The following is a 19175-nucleotide window of genomic DNA, read 5'->3' as shown; positions in this document are numbered from 1 at the left end:
TTATTTGAATTTTTTTTTACCTTATTGACTTTAACACGTGACTTTTTATCATTTGAATTTATTGAATTTTTTTAAATGGTTAATTAATTGAGCTTACCTTTTCATCTTTTATATATAAATTTAATTTTGAGTCTATAAAAAGTAGAAAGTAAACAACAGCTTTTTATCTTTCCATATTTTCAAGCATTTTTGAACAAAGAAGTTTTTACTAAAACTAGTGATTTTCGTATTTAGTTTCAAAAAATATTTTGTATTTATTAATTTTTTCAGTTTTTAGTTTTTTTATATTTTTTAAAATGACATTTACATCCGTATTGAACTTAAATATATAGTTATTAAACTTCGTTTATTCTTTCAAATTTAATGAAACACTTATTAAGTCATTGATTAATAACTTAGATATTAATTTGCTTCAAAAGGTAGTAACTTATAAAAACTATCTAGGTTCAAATGTTGATAAAAGTTTAACTGTATTCGCATAAAAATAAGTATGAAATAGTTAGTGTACTCAAAAACATTAAACACATAAATTACTTTACTCTAGTAAGAAAATGTTTAAATATATTCTATATGCATGTATATCGTAAAATGGTTACACCGAAAACTCTGACTTTTAAAATATTAAAAAATATTTAAGGGACGACACTTAAAAAATTAATATATGTTGAAACAAAAAACTAAAAAAAGCTCTTGTAGGTCTAATAAATATGATAATGACAGTAGGAGAAGTTTAGAAAAGTGTTATTGAATAAGAATTTTAAAAGTTACTACAAATTAATGCATTTTAAATTTGAATTAGCCATGCTTTAAAAAATAGTTTTAACTTTTAGAAATTAAAAAATGACCATGTGGATGTAACTGATAAAAATAAGGTAGTGAAATATTTTTCTTTTTTCATTTGTTAACACAAAATTATAACAACTTGATTTATCTGAACATGAATAGTCGTGCTGTAATTAACTAACCTGTAGTCATAAAGTTCATGTGAACTCAAAACCGATTGATGTTGTTTTACAGCTTCACGGAATTTGCGGTTCGGGTAGAAAAGTAAAAAAAAAATAGTTTTAAATAAATATTGTTATCTAATATTGAAAGTTAAACTACTTTGAATTCTTAAAATTTCCCAGTATTATAGTTTTAAAACTTTTAAATTGAATTAACCTAGCTAATTTACCTGCGTTAGTGAATTACTGACAGTACAAAAAAAAACATGTTTAATCTTTTTTACCGATTATACATGATTTGTTAGCTCAGTAACTAAATATACGAAACAAATTTTGTTTTTATTAAGCTACAAAAGATGACGATTTCAGAGTCTTAATTGTTTACAGGGTTCATTTTGCACGATCCAACTAGCTATACGGATTATTACAAATAATAAAATTTAAAGAATTAGCACGTTGTAAATCAGTTGTGGCGAATAAACTTAAGTGTAATTTAAAAAGTATAAGTTAAATGTAAATTTTTGTTATATATATCTTTATAGTTGAAAAATTAAACTATTGTAGACTATATTTGAAAAAATATAAAAGTTAGTATATTAGTATTTTGTAACTATAGATCACAAAACTTCACTGTATTAGTGTCGTAACTTTATAAGAAATATTTTTTGAAATGATGTTACCATAAAGAAAAATATAAAATTAAAACTTATATTTCTTTAAAAAATATTTCTACTAAAAACTAACTTTTGATCCTAATTATGTTTTTTATATCAATGTGGCTATTCTTGTTTTAAATGCAAAAAAACAATAGATCTTTTAATGAAAAGACATTTAAAAATTAGACATATCAACTAAAAGATAGCTGCAGTTTTTTACAGATTATAGTGTTTTTTACAGCAATAGTCTATATCTTGATATTCTTTATTTTACTTAAATGTATTTTCTTACTTTTGTATATTTTGCCTAAAACAATCCAATTTGTTAATCTTTTAAGTAGCCATAGAAAATTTTAAATCGTGCGATTATTTCATTGAGTTTAGAAGAAAGTTAAAAATAGAACTAGGTCACACGTTTGGAGTGATGTTTTTGTTGATGTGTCATAAATTGTAACACAGTTGAATTCAAAGTAAATTTATTCTTAAATGGAATTGAAAACCGCATTTTTTTGGAAAGCTATGAAACTTAACTTTGAACAAAAGCTGATTGAAAGTATTACTAGACCCTTTTATAAAACATTTAAAAAAGTCTTTGTAAAAAAAATCATTATAAAAAATCTGTTAAGATAATTTTACGTAAACTATAAATAACAATTATGTAAAAGAAATCTTTAAACCATTTATATTTTACATTAGAAAAATTTGAAACGTAAAACTTATAAACTTTACTATTGTCTTAACAAAAGTTACTTTTTTAATTGTGTCAGATAAAAATGAAACAAGTTTTCTTTGAAGAGGAACTCGTAAAAAGCTTTAACTTTTTAGAAGAAACTAGAAGATTTAAATTAGCTGATGTGAAAAATTAAACTAAACATATTAGTTTTCATTAAAAAACTTCTTAATTCTATACAATGTTGAAAAATAACTGCCAAGTAAACTATGTACTATAGTAAGTGCGTTTTGTGGTCACCATTAAACCACGTTTAGTTGAATAACTTTTTTTTGCAACTTCTTATACGTGTTGTGAGATAATCATATTTTAAACTTTGTTTGTATCATGCTTATGTACTTAATATTATGTACATACTACATTAAGATAGTTAAAATTTTTCATTTACTGACAACATCTCTCAAACATATGCTAACTTTTTTTAAACTACTATTAAAAATTAAATTTGATAAGTAAGGAAGGTTTGTAAAAAATGTTATGAAATTTTTAGTCTTGGTTTTTTTAGGTATTGTTGAGTAATATATTAGTATTAAAAAAGGATTATCTTTGAATTAAAGTTTTTAAAAATAAAGCTCTGTTTTGTTTATTTTAATTAATATTCGAAAGTACAATTATTTGATAACTTTTTAGTTTTTAAGAAAATCAAACTGTTTTAATCTTTTTTGAATAACTTTATAAACGATAAACTTTTATTAAACAAGTTTTCTTGTCAACCTTTATTTTAAATACCCCATGTTCTCACTTCACTTACATAATTTTTTTTTAATCTACATGAGGACCAATATAAAACTGTTGATTTTTATGTAAAGTTTAAATTGTTGACAACTTTTTTAATATTTTTTTTCTAAATAAGATGTTTTAATTCAAGTAAAATAAAGTTGTATGTCAAAATAATACTAAAACCAAAATTAAATTTGATTTAGGTTTTTTTTTAGTTTTATTAAGTTCTAAGGTAAGAACTAGTCTTTAAAACAAAAGATTTTGTTGTAAATAATTATCATAAGAGACGTTATACTAGTTACAAAACGTGTTATAACATCTTGTTATTAGCTTTAATACATTAGCTTGTACTTCTGAGTCATGTGTACAAACTTGTATGTATAAAAATTGTTTATGATAAAGATATATTGTTTAACAAAGTTTAATTAGTTTTGTTTAATATCTAAAAACCTCTCTTTAATTGTTTTCCTGTGCTATGATACTACATGAATCAAAATTTACTTTTTGTAAGATAAAATGTTCTATTTTTATTTAAAGTATAGATAAATCTAATGTACTAAAACTGTTTACAAACAACTTTACACGTTTTTAGTTTGTCGGTTTATTTTTTACATTGTGTCGACTTCTCGAGACACACTTATTTTCAAGTTATCTATAATTGAAATTAACAAACGTTTTTTTTTGTAATAAATCCGACTAAGACTAATGCAAACTTTATGTTGTGAGCTTGCATCTTTTGAAAAAAGTTTTAATATCTTGTAGTTAATTCTCAGCTGTTATCAAAACTAAGCCACTCACCTCAGCTGCAAACATTTTTTATGTCAAAACTCAAACTTCTTCTTTTTAAAACGCTAATAACTAAAAAATAAAAATAACCCTTTATAACCGTTTTTCTTTTTATATCAACTTTTGATTTTTAGTTTTTCAATAAAGCTGTAAGCGCGGTAAAAGCGCACGGCACAAAATTAGCCCAAATTTTTGATAAACAACACAATGCCGTCGAGAGGCCTCTCAGCTCCATTGTCATGCTGGTCTAATCGCGAAAACAATTGACATTCAGGGCAGGTTGACAAGTGACCGTTTGTCACGTTCAATTTGTACAACAATGATTAAGTGGCTTGTTGTTTGCCACGCTCCGCACAGACCCCCTCACACTTGACTCACGCCCCCACAATGGACCCTGCCCAGTTTGTTGGGGACCGAGGCATCTACCCCTTGTTTTTTTATTTTGTAGTAAACAAACTCGTCTAAACTTATTCGCATTGTTTGATTCAAATGGGCTTAGATTGCGCGGCATAAGTACTGTACAAGTGTTTGACATTAATCATGCTGAATTCCTAACACGGTTGAAAAAAATAAAATAAAAAAATTTTTTTTTACTATCAGCTATTCATTTTAAAGTATTTATTTTGTGTTTTGAACAAAAAACTCAAATGATTTTTTAAATATAATTAGTTTAGTAAAATAAAATTAAGCTAAGTTTTAAATAAAAAAAATTATGTCAAAAAAGATGGTTTACAACCAAATAGAATTAAGAAAAAATAAATAAAAATTCCAGTATGGTATTTAAAATAAGTTAGAATTAAATATTTTTTGAAAAGAAAAAAAGATGTAATAATTTTTATTCAAGTTGCCAAATATAATTATTTTATGTTAGCGTAAAATTATTCAATATACTGTATGATTACTATTTTTAAATTTTTACTCTAAACTAAGTTATATAGATGATAAACTGTTAAATAATGAAATTATAACTTAAGAATTTATTTTTTTAAATGTGTTAACATATTTTACATACCTAGCAATGTAAAAAGTACTTTTTAGTGCCGAAAACTGATTAAAAATAATAAAGTACTTAATTTATTATCATTCTTCTAGTTATTTTATAGTATTTCTTTTAACAAAATCCGTTTTAAAAGTAAGGCTACTTTTGTGGCAGCAAGAAGAATCTAATTTTGTTAAGTTATCTTATATTTAAATTTTTAAAGTGTACATTATATGTTTAAAAAAAAGTAAACCTGAACACAAGTTTTGTTTTATAATTATAAGCTTGTCAACTACAATTTGTTTTTATGTTAGTGACAATTTCAGCTGCATTTGTTTCAAATTAAAATTCTAATTATGCAATTTTCATATTAAACTTTTTTTGTTTAAAATTTTTCATTTAACCCTTTGAAGTTAAAATCAGTTTATCAAGTGTATAAGGACAGTCTAACTATGCATTTATGATGATTTTTAAACATCATAATACAACTATTAATGATCCTTAAAACATTTGTTTTGTAAGTATTTTGTTAAATATTATAATAACCTGAATTTCGTACAGTAAAAACCCTAAAGTTTTAAAAAAATAACAAATGCTTTACAACGTGAAGTTTTAATATTTAATGAACATACACACAAAAATTATATCTTATAAAACTATAATGTCTAAAAAAATTATTATGTCTTAAACTATTAGCTTTTCGTTGTTGAAAAGTCATTAACTTTGGTTTTGTCAGTGTTATTTGAATTACTAAATTTTTGTTCTTTTAATTTAAAATCCTATTTTGATTCCAATGAAACAAATAAAAACAACTTAAATACTTTAGATGTACAATTTTTAAATACTTGAATTATTTGAAACGATTACGTTTTTAGAATTTATCTCAAACTTCTACTAAAAGTTTTAAAAAATGATTCATATGTAATTATTTTTGAATTTACAGTTCTTTCTAAAATTAACTATTTTGGTGATTAAGTTTTTGAAATTAAATAACATTTCATTTATTTTACAATTATTAAAAATCAAGTTTTTTTATCTCTTTAACAGTAAATGTTATAAAATTTTCAGGATTGAAAACTACTTGAGATTTTCAAAACTTATTTTTTTAAAGTGGAGTTTTTTTATTCGAAAATAATTAACTTGAATTTTCAGAATATTAACTTTACATAATGAATATATTAAAACTTAATAGAACTACCAGTCTTAGTGGTTATTTAAAAAAAACTTTAACATAAATATAAAAAACACATATTTGCAGTTAGAATTTTATTTGAACAATTAACTAATTCGCGAATTGCTTCTAAGAAGAACTATAATAAATGTTACTTAACTAGAATATAATAATAAAATACGTGCTCAATTTTTTCAAGAAGAGAGTGGTATATATGAAAAGAAATGAGAAAAAATACGACAACTATATAAATCCTGTTTATTGGGCATTAAGTAGTAGCGAAATGGGGAGAGAAAGGAAGGGATAGAATTTTCTAAACAGTTAACTTTATACTAACTTGGATTTAACAATAGAAAATATATATACGAATGTTCAAGCGAATGCGTTTCCGTTTTATCAGTTTCTCGGCTCGTAACAAGCTTTCCAATGAGTTTATATAACATGTAACAAAAAAAAATAAATAATGGAACTTTGTGAGAAATTCAATGTAGTCTACTGGTGAATTAGCTAGTGTGTATGCTTGTTTTTTTGTTGAAAAGCTTGCTTCGAATACTTCGAATCAGAAGTACAACAGACGCTCGAAGGGCAAACTGGGGTCGTGGGGAAGTTTACAGTAAAAATAGGTACAAATATGGGTTTTGTGACCGGCTTTTTCATCGCTGTGTGTGAGACAACTGGGTCAAGATTCTTAAAAACTTCCCAAGACAAACCCGAAATTTTGCTGTATAACTTTGTGAGAAAACGTCACAGCAGATTTATAGAGCTTCACGATTTTTCCCTCATTTCTTATTTTCACTCCACACAGATATACATGTGCCGCCTTCTCGTCCTAAAATGGTGTGTTAGTTCCGGAAAAGAAAGCAATACACGCAAAAAAATATATCAAAATGTAAAACGCAACAAAAACCATTGAAAAAAAAACATCAACAACAGAACAACGCAATATAATTTGCAACCTTCCAAAACAGCAAAACAAAAATCAACTCGCTCTAAACACTCCACACTTTAATAATGCCTTCTGTGGTGGTTTAAATTCCGTTAAGTCCTGACAAAGCAACATGGCTTGGAACAAAGCAGTTACAATTTTGAGACCTTGTTAGAATTTCAGGAAAGTTTTTAATAAAATTGAACAAAAACAAACTTGAACTGAAGGACAAAACAAAAAATTTATTAGTTTTTTATATACAATTTTTACATATTTTATAACTGTTTTATATATTAAATTACCTACATATACTGAATTTAGTGCTTTACAGCACGCGACTTTACAAGATAAAAACAAATAAAAAACATTAAAAGCAAACTTGTACTCAGAACACTTACATGTGTGCCATACAAAGACTAAAGACTATATAACTAAAGCAATTTATAATAGTGAACAACTTTAACTTACAAAAATAGGTCAGAGCTGAAAAGTTACAAGCCACAAGTATTTACCTTATCATGTATATAACTGTAGCAAGATCTATCTTAAAAGTATTTCAGAAATGTATAAAAACAAGAAATTTATATACACATACAATATAGAAGTTGATAAAATAGCATATGAAAACACAAATGGAATAAAAAACTGCAATTGTGATAATATACTGTTCGTAATAATTTAAAATTATATAAAAGCAAGCTTAGAAAAAGATATCTGAAAGTTATTTTGAATCGAACACAGCCTGACAACGTCTGCCTAACAATTTCTAGCGAAAAAATGGTTGAGTTGAAAACTCAGATGTTTTTTTCAGCGTCAAACAAAACTGTCGGACTTCGGATGTCAAATCCACCAGGCAACATAAAATAACCGGCAACTTCAACAACTTCCAGAGCAAAGCTTTTAATCGAAGATCCACGCAAGCTGTGTGAAATTTTGATATATATGTATTCAAAAGAACGAAAACAAAGAGTTATATAAAATCGTAGGAATGAAAACCTACTGGTAGAGATTTAATTCGAAAGAGCCAAAGACAAATTTAGATTTTTTTCATATTTTTTGTACAGAAAAGAGTTACCTACACAGAATTACTACTCCGGTTAAACTTTAAATAAAATTTTTATAAAACTTGAGGGATCATTAATTCAACCTACACGAAATCCCTACAAAAAAATACTAAATATTAACCGGTATAAATACCACTACTATTAAAAAAAAAACAAAAATTAAAAAAATCCTACCTAAAAGTGGAGGGCTAAAAGGGAGGTAAACGGGTTATATTTTCTTTTTGTTAATTAAAAAAACTGATTAAGTAAGAATGATAACTATTGTGGGATAACTTTTACTCGGGCTAGAAAACTTAGGCAGTGTAGAAAATATGCCTATATAATTTAATAGCCCATTAATCTAACTATAATAATATACAAGGAGAATCGGTGTAAACTTAAAGGGTAAACATAACTTGAAACTTAACACAAACGTTAAAAGCCGATCACAGCGTAAAACAACCAAGGAACACAAAAAGGAAGTGGGGAAAAATACCCAACAAGAAATAAAATAACATATTAACAAAAAACGAGCCAGAATTTTTTTGTTGATGATAGAAAAAATGAAAGATTCAGATAAACAAAATCTATAAAAATTCTTCATCTGCTAAATAACTTTTTTTTCAAAAAATGTGTGTGTTTTGACATACAAGAGTCAACAACGATGAGCCAAAACCGCCTACTCGGAACGTATTGAGCCGACGGCAGCCAACTCACTGCGAGGCCTCGCAAATTGTAACTAAAAATTTGGACGAGGCCGCGCTGCTGAGCTTTCTAAGCGTTCTGGTCGTGGACGAGGCCTCGTACCTTGAAGCTGTTGGCGGGCCGGACAAAGTGGTGGTCCACTGCGCCGCAGCTCGGGCACGGGTTCTTGCGCGAGAAGTCGCTGAAGTTCATCTTCCTCGTGTACATCACGTCGTGAATTGCAACATCTGAAAATTTTAAATTTAATTTATTTTACTGATAATATTGCTGTGCATTGGCTAGCAACTTTCAGATACATACTTTTTTATATAAAATTTTAATTCATCAATAAAAACTCACTGCAGTTCTTGCAGGTCAGCCTGTTGTTGCAGCATGGGCTTGCAGCAAAAATGTCGTACATGTACAACGTTCCTGTAAAAATACAACAAAATTAAATAATTGAATTGACATTTTAAAGTGAAATTTTATTGAGTATTTGTTCAACCGCAAACAAAAAAAAAATAAAATACTGAAACAATGAAGAATGCGGCTGGAAATTTGAAGGACAACGGCAAACAGGCTGGGCTTTAGAATTTTTTTAGCAAAATAAAGCAAACTTTAAAACAAAAAATTTGCGACCGGTCACCGCGCGGTGCGCCGTGGGGGCGTGCAAACAATAAAAAACAAAAAGAAAGAAAATAAAACTGAAATTACTGAAAGTTTACCGAATTAGCCGATACGAAAAGCAAATGTTTGCCCGAAAGACAAACGCGCCCTCCGTTGAATCGCCGAGTTTATTTGCGCAAAGCAAACTGTTTTCGCTCGTTGAAAAGCAAAAAAAAATATTTAATTTTTCTTTGCTAACAGAAAGATTTGAACAGCGAGCGACTTTCTGCTTTCAAAACGTTATCGCTTCTTATCTCGCCTCGTTCGAGATAAGATCTCCAAAAAAGTTGAAACAATTTCGAACTTGAAAATATTGTTATGGTCGTTTTTGAGTAAAAAAATCCACACTGCGAGTTCGGCACACCGTTTATTTGAAAGAGAGAAGCGTGTGCTAGGGGGAGGGGTCGCGCTGTAAGAGGTCATGTGCCTGCCTCTGCGGTTAGCCGAGTGCAAACACAACAGGAGTGAAAAACGAGCGCACAAATAACATTGAGGAGAGTGGGAATGTGGATTGCAAAGCTGCAAAAACAAAGTTTTAACAATGTTTTGAATAACGAGCAGCTCATTATATAACGAACAGTTAAATAATTGTAAAAACTAGGATAAAGAAAAGTAAAATTTATTAAACGCGCTTTTTAAGTACATTTAAAATCGTAAAACATTTTTAAATTGCCTAAAAACTTATTTTCAATTTTTTTTATTGGACTACAGCCAAACGTTCTCAAAAACCAACCAAGAGTGAGATGGCTTCCTTGCCAGTACTTGCTGCAGTAAGTGCAAGTGATGGTGTTCAAACCTTCCAAGCAAGCAACGCAGCACGCGTGCACGAATTCGCACTTGCCTTCGCTGCTAATCTGTATTTGAAAATAAATATTTAAATTATGTAAAATGTTCACTTGTCGTAGATTAATTCTAACACAAATAACAAAATTCCTCTCAAGTTTACTTCGTTGCATAACTTAGCAATATCTAAGTATGGGAATTAAAGTTAATCTTCTTTTACATCGAGCCAAATTAGAAATTTTTATTGCTGATAAGGCTCACGAGATAGAATACATACTTTGATTTTATTTACTTGTTGACTATGAAAAAGCTGTTTAGAAATTATCTGAATGCCGTAATAGCTTGCGGGTGTAATTAAGTCAAGTAGTAAGTCTACTTTGCACGCGACCTTAAACTTTCCTATTTGTGTAGTCCCAAAAAATTATATTTGTTAACACAATAAGTTCTAATTAATGGTAATATTATGACGTCACAACACTAACCTTTACAGCTCGCTTGGTCTGCGAAGGGTTTCGCTCTGGGCTGAGAAACATGGTGCCATCGACCAGCGGGAAGTGATCGTACACTGGAAGCTCCACTCCACAAGTCACGCAGTTCATCTGAAAAAATATTATTCAGGTAATATTAATTATAAGGAATTGTGTTTTAATTTGAGTGTTTAATTGTTCAATTGATCTGTGGCATAATATGGAAAGTAGTTTAACGATTGAAAATGTTTTTCAGCTTACATAATAAGGTGAGAGTTAATTCACGACTTACAAAATTAACTTACGACTTAACTTTACAGTTTTGTAACTACCGCTAATTGGCCTAAATACATTACATAAAAGTATGCCAACATGGCACTTAGCGGTCACCTTACATAACAAGTTTGCTTCAAAAAACTCTGTATACACACAGTGGAAAAAAAGAAACTCAAAACACAACCAGCACAAGCCATTAGCGGCGAACAATACACAAGGCGACCGCTAAGTGGCATGGGCGTCTGCAAAAAAAAAACTGATACAAGGTTGCCCGGGCACGAAAACAAATTTCATAACAAGAAGCTGTTTTCGTCATCCACACACGGCAGAGTTGCGAGTAAGTGAGAGGCGGCGACGCAGCTGAACCACATATTTTTGTGATGGAATTCGGCTAGACTGGAGGCGCGTGACCAATATACATTGGGTAATATTGAAATGTGAGTGTGTGATTGCTCAAATCACCACAAGTCTACACTCAAGTCTGTTTGCTCTTTCAAAGTTTTTGTGAAGAAGATACAACAATGGGGCGAGTTACATTCGGTGTATTTTTAGACTACTGCGGCGCATTTTGGCTTGCATCATTAAAAAAAATCATGTACTTTAGGGCGTTGTACGGAAAACAACGGGCTTTAAAAGTTATATCATTTTACAAGATCTGAAACAGATAACAACAAAAGTAGCTTTGCAATTGAAGCCGAACTGAAATACTACGAACCGAATAGCAATAATAACGCGAATTTGTTATGTGCTGCTGAAAAGAAATAAAATAAAGTAGCAAATTAATGATAAACGTGAATGACGTGCTGTGATGTCATAAAAGGTAAACTTTAAGCTGGTACGCAAACTTCCTTCTAAAGCACTTTTTCGTTAAGGAAGTAAAATATTCTCTGTTAGCAACAACACACTTTCTCTTTGAAATTTTATATTACACACCTCAATACTCAATATAATGGCATTACACAATCGCTTAGTCATTGTTGAACAAAACTATACGCTACAGTTTAATGTTTCAAAATATTAATTCAATGATTAATTGCTTTGGCATCGTATTGAAACAATTCTCAACAAAACACTTACCATGTTGCATGAAGCCATTGAAAGTTGAGACAAGATGAAATTTCTCAAATCATCAGAACCGTAACCTTCGCCTTCCATCTTTATGTGGTAGGGGTTTACTTTCTGGCGAGGCAAGACTTTCTGCAAAAAGAATTCACTTTTTAACAAAAATTATATTTTGATAAAACAAAAATGCTTATTGCTTATCAAGTGTTGAGCCAAAAAAAGGAAAAAAAAAACTCACGATGAACGAGTCGAAAGAAAATCTCTGGGAAAACTGAGTGTATCTGAGATTGACCAGCTTGAATGCAGTCGTCTGTTTCGGCTGACCGCGTCCATTTAATGCAACCATCTTTGTGCGTTGACCATGGTGTTGCTGTTAAAACAAAAAAAAAAAATTTTAAAGTTTCGATAATCTTGTTGAAAAATATAAATATAATTCTTGAATTGTCAATTTTTTAAATAACTTAACTCTTTTGTGAACTAAAAATATTTTTACTGACGCAGGTTGCTTTTATCACTTTAATTCATCAATAGCCGATAAATCATATGACTGTGAAACCATACGTTTTATGGAGAATTTAGCCAAAATTCGCGAACAAATAGCTTCTTTATGCCCCGTCTTTGTTTCTATTATTATCAACTTACTGCCTTAAAATCGTGCGATATCATTTTTGCCTTTCCACTTAAACGAATTAAATGTCATTTTCAATTTATCAGCTAAACGAGCTTACTGTCATCAGCTAAACAGAAAAAGAATGTAATCTGATTTGCACTTGATTTGCATTTTAATTCTGAATGAGCTTTGCTTCACTGAATTATGCGTTCATTACTGAAAATTTCTCTTTTTTTGGGCTAAATACTTCTGGTTTTTCAATTAATTGAAGTAATTAAAGCAAATAATAATCCTTGAGCTGACTGTTTGTTTAAACATGTAGGTAATTTAATTTTTATCAAGCTTTCTAAAGCTATTGCTAGACATTATAAACTTAATTTTTATATTTATAAGTAAAAATTAAAAGTGCAAATAATAGTATTTTTGAGGTTTTTTACCTTCTAAATAAATTAAACTACAACTAAAAGTTAATTATATAATAATTAAGTTACTTATACTAAATCTTAACCATTGTATTTTAAATCTATAAAACCTTTTAACAATTATCTAACCTATTGATTAAGAAAAAATAAAATACATTACAACAATAGCTTACAGAACATTAGAGTAATTTACTTAACTAATCTAAAACTCCACTTTAAGTTTAAGAGATTGTACAATTTTTCTAGCTCTTGTTTTATTAAAAAATATATTAGTTAAAAATTATAAGCAAAAAAGTATATTCTATAGTTTTTCTTTATCACAAGTAACATCAATTTTCAAACATGTGTTTTATTACATTAATAATCTACTTTGTTTTTGCAAACTATGATAAAGGGCAGTCACATGTTGTTATCACAAAATTTACTTTGTTCTTATGCAACAAAAATGCCATTGTGTTTCTTATACGAAAAATTCAAATTAAGAACTACCTTTGTTGTTACTTATGAATGCTTGTCATGACAAACAGCAGATCATTAGGTGATGGTTTAAACTTTCACAATAGAAGGAAAATCACAGAAATTGTTCATATATTCAAATTTACGAACCTTGTGTCCGGGCACCGCCACAAAGCTGCTTCCGTTGTCCATCTGACGGTCGACGTCCCTGTCCCTGAGCATTCTCAGCTCCTGCGTGATCATGAACGTCGTGTTTCCAACTCGCTTGCCGTCCGGCCCGATGATCTCGCCAAAGTTCTTCTTGTTTCTATTCGAACCGAAAGCTGCGTAATTTATTCATGTTTAATATAATAGCATAGATCAACATAAACCGTTTTGCTTTCGTATACTTAATACTTTTTTTAATTTAATTTAGTTTATAATTTAAAACTTTTTTTTTTAAAGGAAGTAAAACTAAAAGTAAAACCTAAAACATTAAATAAAACTAAAACAATATTATTAAAGTGACCACCCACCGTCTGGTTGCTGGCTTTCTTGCATGTTCATCTGGCCGAAGTCTTGGTTGAGCTGGCCGAAAGCGGCACTGTTGAACAGCTGGTTGTTGCTGAACTGGGAAATCATCACCGACTCCTTCACCGACTCGAGCGGCTGCTGGCCCCTGTTGAGGAAGAACGAAGCCGACCTGTTCTGGTGGTGCTGGTGGTGTTCCGGCGAAAACGGTGGGCTGAATCCTGGTTGAACAAAAACAGTTGAAACTTAATGACTTTACTTTGAAATTTTTATTTAATATAAATTTATAAGTCAAAAATAATCTGTCGCTTTTCGTTTTTACTCCTCATGTGTCCATCTGTTTAAGCGGTTCAGGTGTTGATGCCAGAGTCCAACGTAACACATCAAACAACAATATTAACAATTAATGGAATTTATTCAAAATTGAAGTGAAAACTGACCGTTGGCCATTGCGTTGTGCTGGTGGTACTGCGCGGAGGGCTGGAACACGGGAGCGATGGCGTTGAGGTTGGAGCCGACCATCGATGACCCGACCATGGCCTGAGACGCTGGCAGCTCCTCGTCGGGAATCAGTTGCGGCGGCTCCTGGCGCATCTCGTTGTTTTGCACCATCTGCTGCTTGCTGCTGTGTGACTTGAAGTAGTCCTTCACCAGGTTCAACTGGTCATCGTTGGCAAAAGAAATGTTCTGCTGCTGGTATTGGGCCTTTCTGAAGCAGTCGGCGGGACTGGCGCTGGCGTAACCGTGATCGGAGAACTGGCTTCCGGTTGAAAAGGCGGCCTGGTTCGTTTTGTACCTCAGCTGCGTTCTGCAAAATAAAAACAGTTTTACTTGATTGTCAAAAAGATTTAAACATTATAAATAAACACACCTTGAAAACTCCTTACTTAACACAAAAGGAGTTGCTGACACATTAAGCAAAGAAATGATGGTGTTTTAAAATAGCTTAATGCTGAAAATAAATAGATTGCGGTGAACCCAAGTTTTAAATGTATTCAAGCACACAAGATAATTTAAACATATAATTAAAAACTAGCTAATTTGAAAAACAGGAGATAAAACATTATTATCTGCTGCTCGTAACTATCTCTTATCTAGATTTTACTTGACAGCTTAATTAAAATGACATAATTACTCAAACGAACGATCTGCAATAACCTCGATTTAAATTACTTTTCGCCAAGGCAAACCTATATACAAGTCACGAAAGTTTCGTGTAACTGCACTACTTACAAGCTTTTACCAACTAAACAACTTTCACTTGAAGGACACTACAAAACGGCCTTAATTAGCCTTTAGCCTTTAATACAAACCGCTGCAACAAAAATTCAATTATGAAATTGACATAGTCCTATTTATTTCCTGCTTTCCTAGGGCTATTTAATACGCTCTGAATTCGCTGTGTTTTCAATACAAGCTCGACATGTAAACAAATTTCAATAAATTGAACTTTTTTCTAATAATGGCTATTTATCCACACACACATGTCGTGCAGTGCGTGTACAAGCCAGCTGCAGTTGTGAACAAACGCACGAATGGAGCAAGCTGCTCACCACCATCATATGACAGAGACGGAAGTGAGCGTTGTGAGCATTTCTCATTCTGCTACTGCTGCTATATAGCTGCTGTATGGTGAATCACTGCGCTTTCTACCACACTGTTAAAAAGCTATTCAAAACAAAAAAATCATAAACACAAATTTCAATGCATGCTGAATTTCTATATATGCAGTTGTACGTGTGTGGCTGTGAATAAAAAGCTATAAAATATTAACTAAAGGCAGTAAAAATGAAAATGTTTTTGTGACATACGTACACTCCTGTGGTTTAATAACAACTTTTATTTGCTGAGCTTTATAAAAAAAAAAGCAAACACTTTTGTTTGTTCAAGCTAAAATGTAGTTTAGTTCCTCGTTAAGTTTATTTAATTATCACTTATGCTCAAGCTATTTTATGGCCCAGTTTTGATGATTTTGCGTAACAGATAGCAGTTTGGTTGTTTAAACTAAATGTAGATGTTGAAATATATCGAAAAAATGCTGTTCTGCAATAAACTACTTGAATTTTTGCTGGTAAGCGAATATTATTGCAGATGAACTTGTTAATCTATTCGAGGTGTTTTTACAAAAGTTGCTGATATAAAACTTTTACATAAAATTATCTAACCGTCAATATCTAATTGTTATTAAATAAATATAAATGTTCTGAGTAGCCGCATTAAAGTAATTGCATACACAGCACGAGGCTAACGACTTTTTAATCTGCAAAATAAAAATATTTCAACAATCTTAATGGTATGAAACATTAAGCTTAAATTTTATGCTATTACTTTCAAAAAATAATACCAACAAATATCTGTTCAAAATAACACATCAAATGTCAGTATAATTATACTACTTTTTGAAAAACAGAGATGAAAAACACTTACTGTTGCATTTTGAGTGGGATTAAACTACTCATGATAATTCGAAATATTTGCCTATTAATTCAAACAAAAGTTGCCTAAAAGTTAGTTGTGTGCTGTAACACAAAAAATTGACTAATGTAATTTGGTAATTTTTCTGCTGCCTTATATATGCTTTGCTTAATTAAACAATACTAATTAAACCGCTTTAAATGGCTTAATTATTTTTTGTTTAGGCATTAATTATAGGCTTTTTGTATGTTTTTATTTGAATCTTTTAAACAATGGCTTAATTAACCAATATTAAACTAAAATGGAGTGATTATAAAATAATAAAAATAAAATTAGCAAAAGCTTTAAATTATCATTTTTCAATAAACCAAAACGCAAATTTTGATTCAAAATAGATTAATTAAATGTTCTCTAACAAAACCATGTACTTTCAAATTCAAGCTCTTATGAAACAAAAATAAAATAAAAGAACAAAAACTGTTTAAATAAAAATCAATATTTCATGGTACTAAAAGAGAGTAAGAAGCAATGATTTTGTGCTAGAAGCTAGTTTCGAAAGAGAAAAACAGCTTTAAAAGATGTTAGGAAAGCTTTGTAAATTTTTATCTCTATTTTTTTATGTTTTATATTTACAAGGTATTGATAGTTTATTATAAATTTTAATCAGTCTAATAATAATAAATATATATGACTAGCTTAATTCTATAAAATTATAAAATATTTATAGTTTTCCTGGAAATCTTATCTAAATAGTATAAAAAGATATTATTATCTCAAAAACCAAAAACTAATCACGAACTAAACTTCAACTAAAACGTTCTGTTTAATGTTAACAAAGCTATCTGAAAGGCCAAAATATTTCTATACAAACAAAGTTTTCTAGCACCTGCTATTAAAGGGCAAGTCTTGCTTTGCCCAAATAAAATTGCTTAACTTTATTGAAAAGAAAGACTTAATTTTTTAACCAGTATGCTTTTATATATAGTTTTGCAAATATCTCTCAATATAAGCTTTATTGTAAACAGTTTTTAAAAACTTTGCGTATAACACTTGTGTCATTATTAAACAACAACAAAAAAATTACTTTGCTTTGCACTAAAACCATATGCTTCTTGCTAGCAAAACCTTAGAACAAAAAACAATTTTTTATGCTAAAAGCTGATTACTTAAGATAGAATAAATGATTTGTAAACGTGGCTGAAAAGGAATTTATCTATAAAAAATTTGTTCGGTGAAATCCCTTTAGGTAAATACGATATGAAAAAGAAAGAAGGAGAATTTGTATCATATTTGTGCTAAATAAACAGTGATTTTAATTTTTGCCGTTGACCGTAATCGTTAGCGTTCTCGATATAACTTTTCCTTTGTGATTTTTTAACGATTTAGCAACGTATTTGACGGCAAACAAAACTACAGTAGGCTTAAACGCGTTTATGTTCCAAATTTATTCAAAGCCGAAATACTGGCTTTGTTGTCAGTAAATTTCAACCACTGTAAAATAGAGCCGTTGGGTATCCAAAAACTTAATATGAAAACATTTGAATACAAATTTTAAAAGTTTCTTGTTAATTTTTTTTTCTAATTACATAACAGTCAAGTAATACGAATTTTCTCATATTCGGTACATTTACGTATAAGTAAAATAAAGCTTTAACATTTAGATTTAAGCATATAATTTCCTCTAACACTTGTTGTAAAACAATTTTGTCACGGTTAGCATTTTGATATCGATTTTATGCTGAATGACGCTGCTGAGAGAAACATGCACAAAACATAAACAAAACGAGCTTTAGCTAGTATGAAAGCGCTTTAGCAGTTAAAACTAGTTTGTTAATACACTTTTTTCTAATTGAAAAAATTTATATTACAAATTCAGACCGTTGCTAAGTTTCACCGCTTAACAGATTATCAAACTATGATTCTTATCAAGCAGTTTTTTTTCTAATAACGATAAAAAATAACTAACTGGTTTGGAATGGGCTTGTTCTGGCTCCGGGGCTGAAACTGGCCGATAGTATTCACGTTGCTGTGCATCATCGTGCCAGAGTTGGGTGATCCTGAAGAGTCTGTCGGGCTGCCTCCCCTCGAGCTGCTGCTCCCCGAAGCTGTCGAGGACGACGAGCTCAGCGTCAGTTCGCCGTTCATTTTGAATTGCGATTGGTTGGACTTTTTGCTTCCCGTGGTGCTCAGAGTTCCTGTTTACAAAACTTTTAAAATACAGAAAAAATATTATTTTAGAAGTTTATAACTGTATATCAAAAATTTATGTTAATTGTTTTTTATAAAAAAAAATTACTCACCAGAAGACTAGTAAATACTTACAATTTTTTTAAATACACAATGTAAATAAAGATAAAAAAATATATTTATATTAATCGTTAATAATAAAAGATATTACTAACCAGTAGACCAAGGTTGAGAAGACTGCTGAGTGGAGTATAAGGTTGCGCTCATATTTTATTGTTATTGACTATCAAATTAAACTATTTTAATTAAAATCTAAAAAAATAGTATTGTTAAACAAAGTCAACTATAAATAACTATATATAAAGAAAACAGTTATACTAGTTCAAAAGTATTTGATTAATTTGTTTTTACTATAATTTATTATCTAAACTAAGCAACATTAAATAACACAAAACTTTTACATTCAATTAATGCTACGTGAACATTACTCGTAATAAAACTGTTGGTAAATATTAGCCTAGAAAAAAAAGTAGAACTAGACTAACATCACGAGATAAAAAAAACACTTAACATTAGGCTTTTACATAAGCATAAGTATATATCTAGTCACTCTATGACGTAAGAATAATTATTTGTTCTCTCGCATGTGTGAACAACACAAGGTACTGGTATTGTAAAAAACA

The 19175-nt window shown here is 29.8% G+C and overlaps 1 protein-coding gene across 1 annotated transcript; it reads right to left on the bottom strand.

The window, feature by feature from the left end:
- Positions 1–6072: 6072 nt before the first annotated feature.
- Positions 6073–18835, bottom strand: LOC145849904 (uncharacterized). The gene is made up of 11 exons (XM_082955007.1): positions 18708–18835; positions 18272–18500; positions 14331–14698; positions 13896–14111; positions 13531–13703; positions 12131–12262; positions 11908–12027; positions 10570–10686; positions 10038–10158; positions 8999–9070; positions 6073–8886 (listed from the first exon to the last, which is right to left on the bottom strand). Exons 1-11 carry the CDS (start codon positions 18757–18759, stop codon positions 8729–8731), a joined length of 1758 nt encoding a protein of 585 aa, XP_082811133.1. The 5' UTR covers positions 18760–18835; the 3' UTR covers positions 6073–8728.
- Positions 18836–19175: the final 340 nt, after the last annotated feature.

The sequence above is a fragment of the Thalia democratica genome, chromosome 2 (genome assembly GCF_965202585.1).
Source record: "Thalia democratica chromosome 2, ktThaDemo2.hap1.1, whole genome shotgun sequence".
NCBI classification, from domain to species: Eukaryota; Metazoa; Chordata; class Thaliacea; order Salpida; family Salpidae; genus Thalia; species Thalia democratica.
The sequence above is the reverse complement of the archived record's forward strand: the minus strand, read 5'-3'. Positions and strand labels throughout refer to the sequence as shown.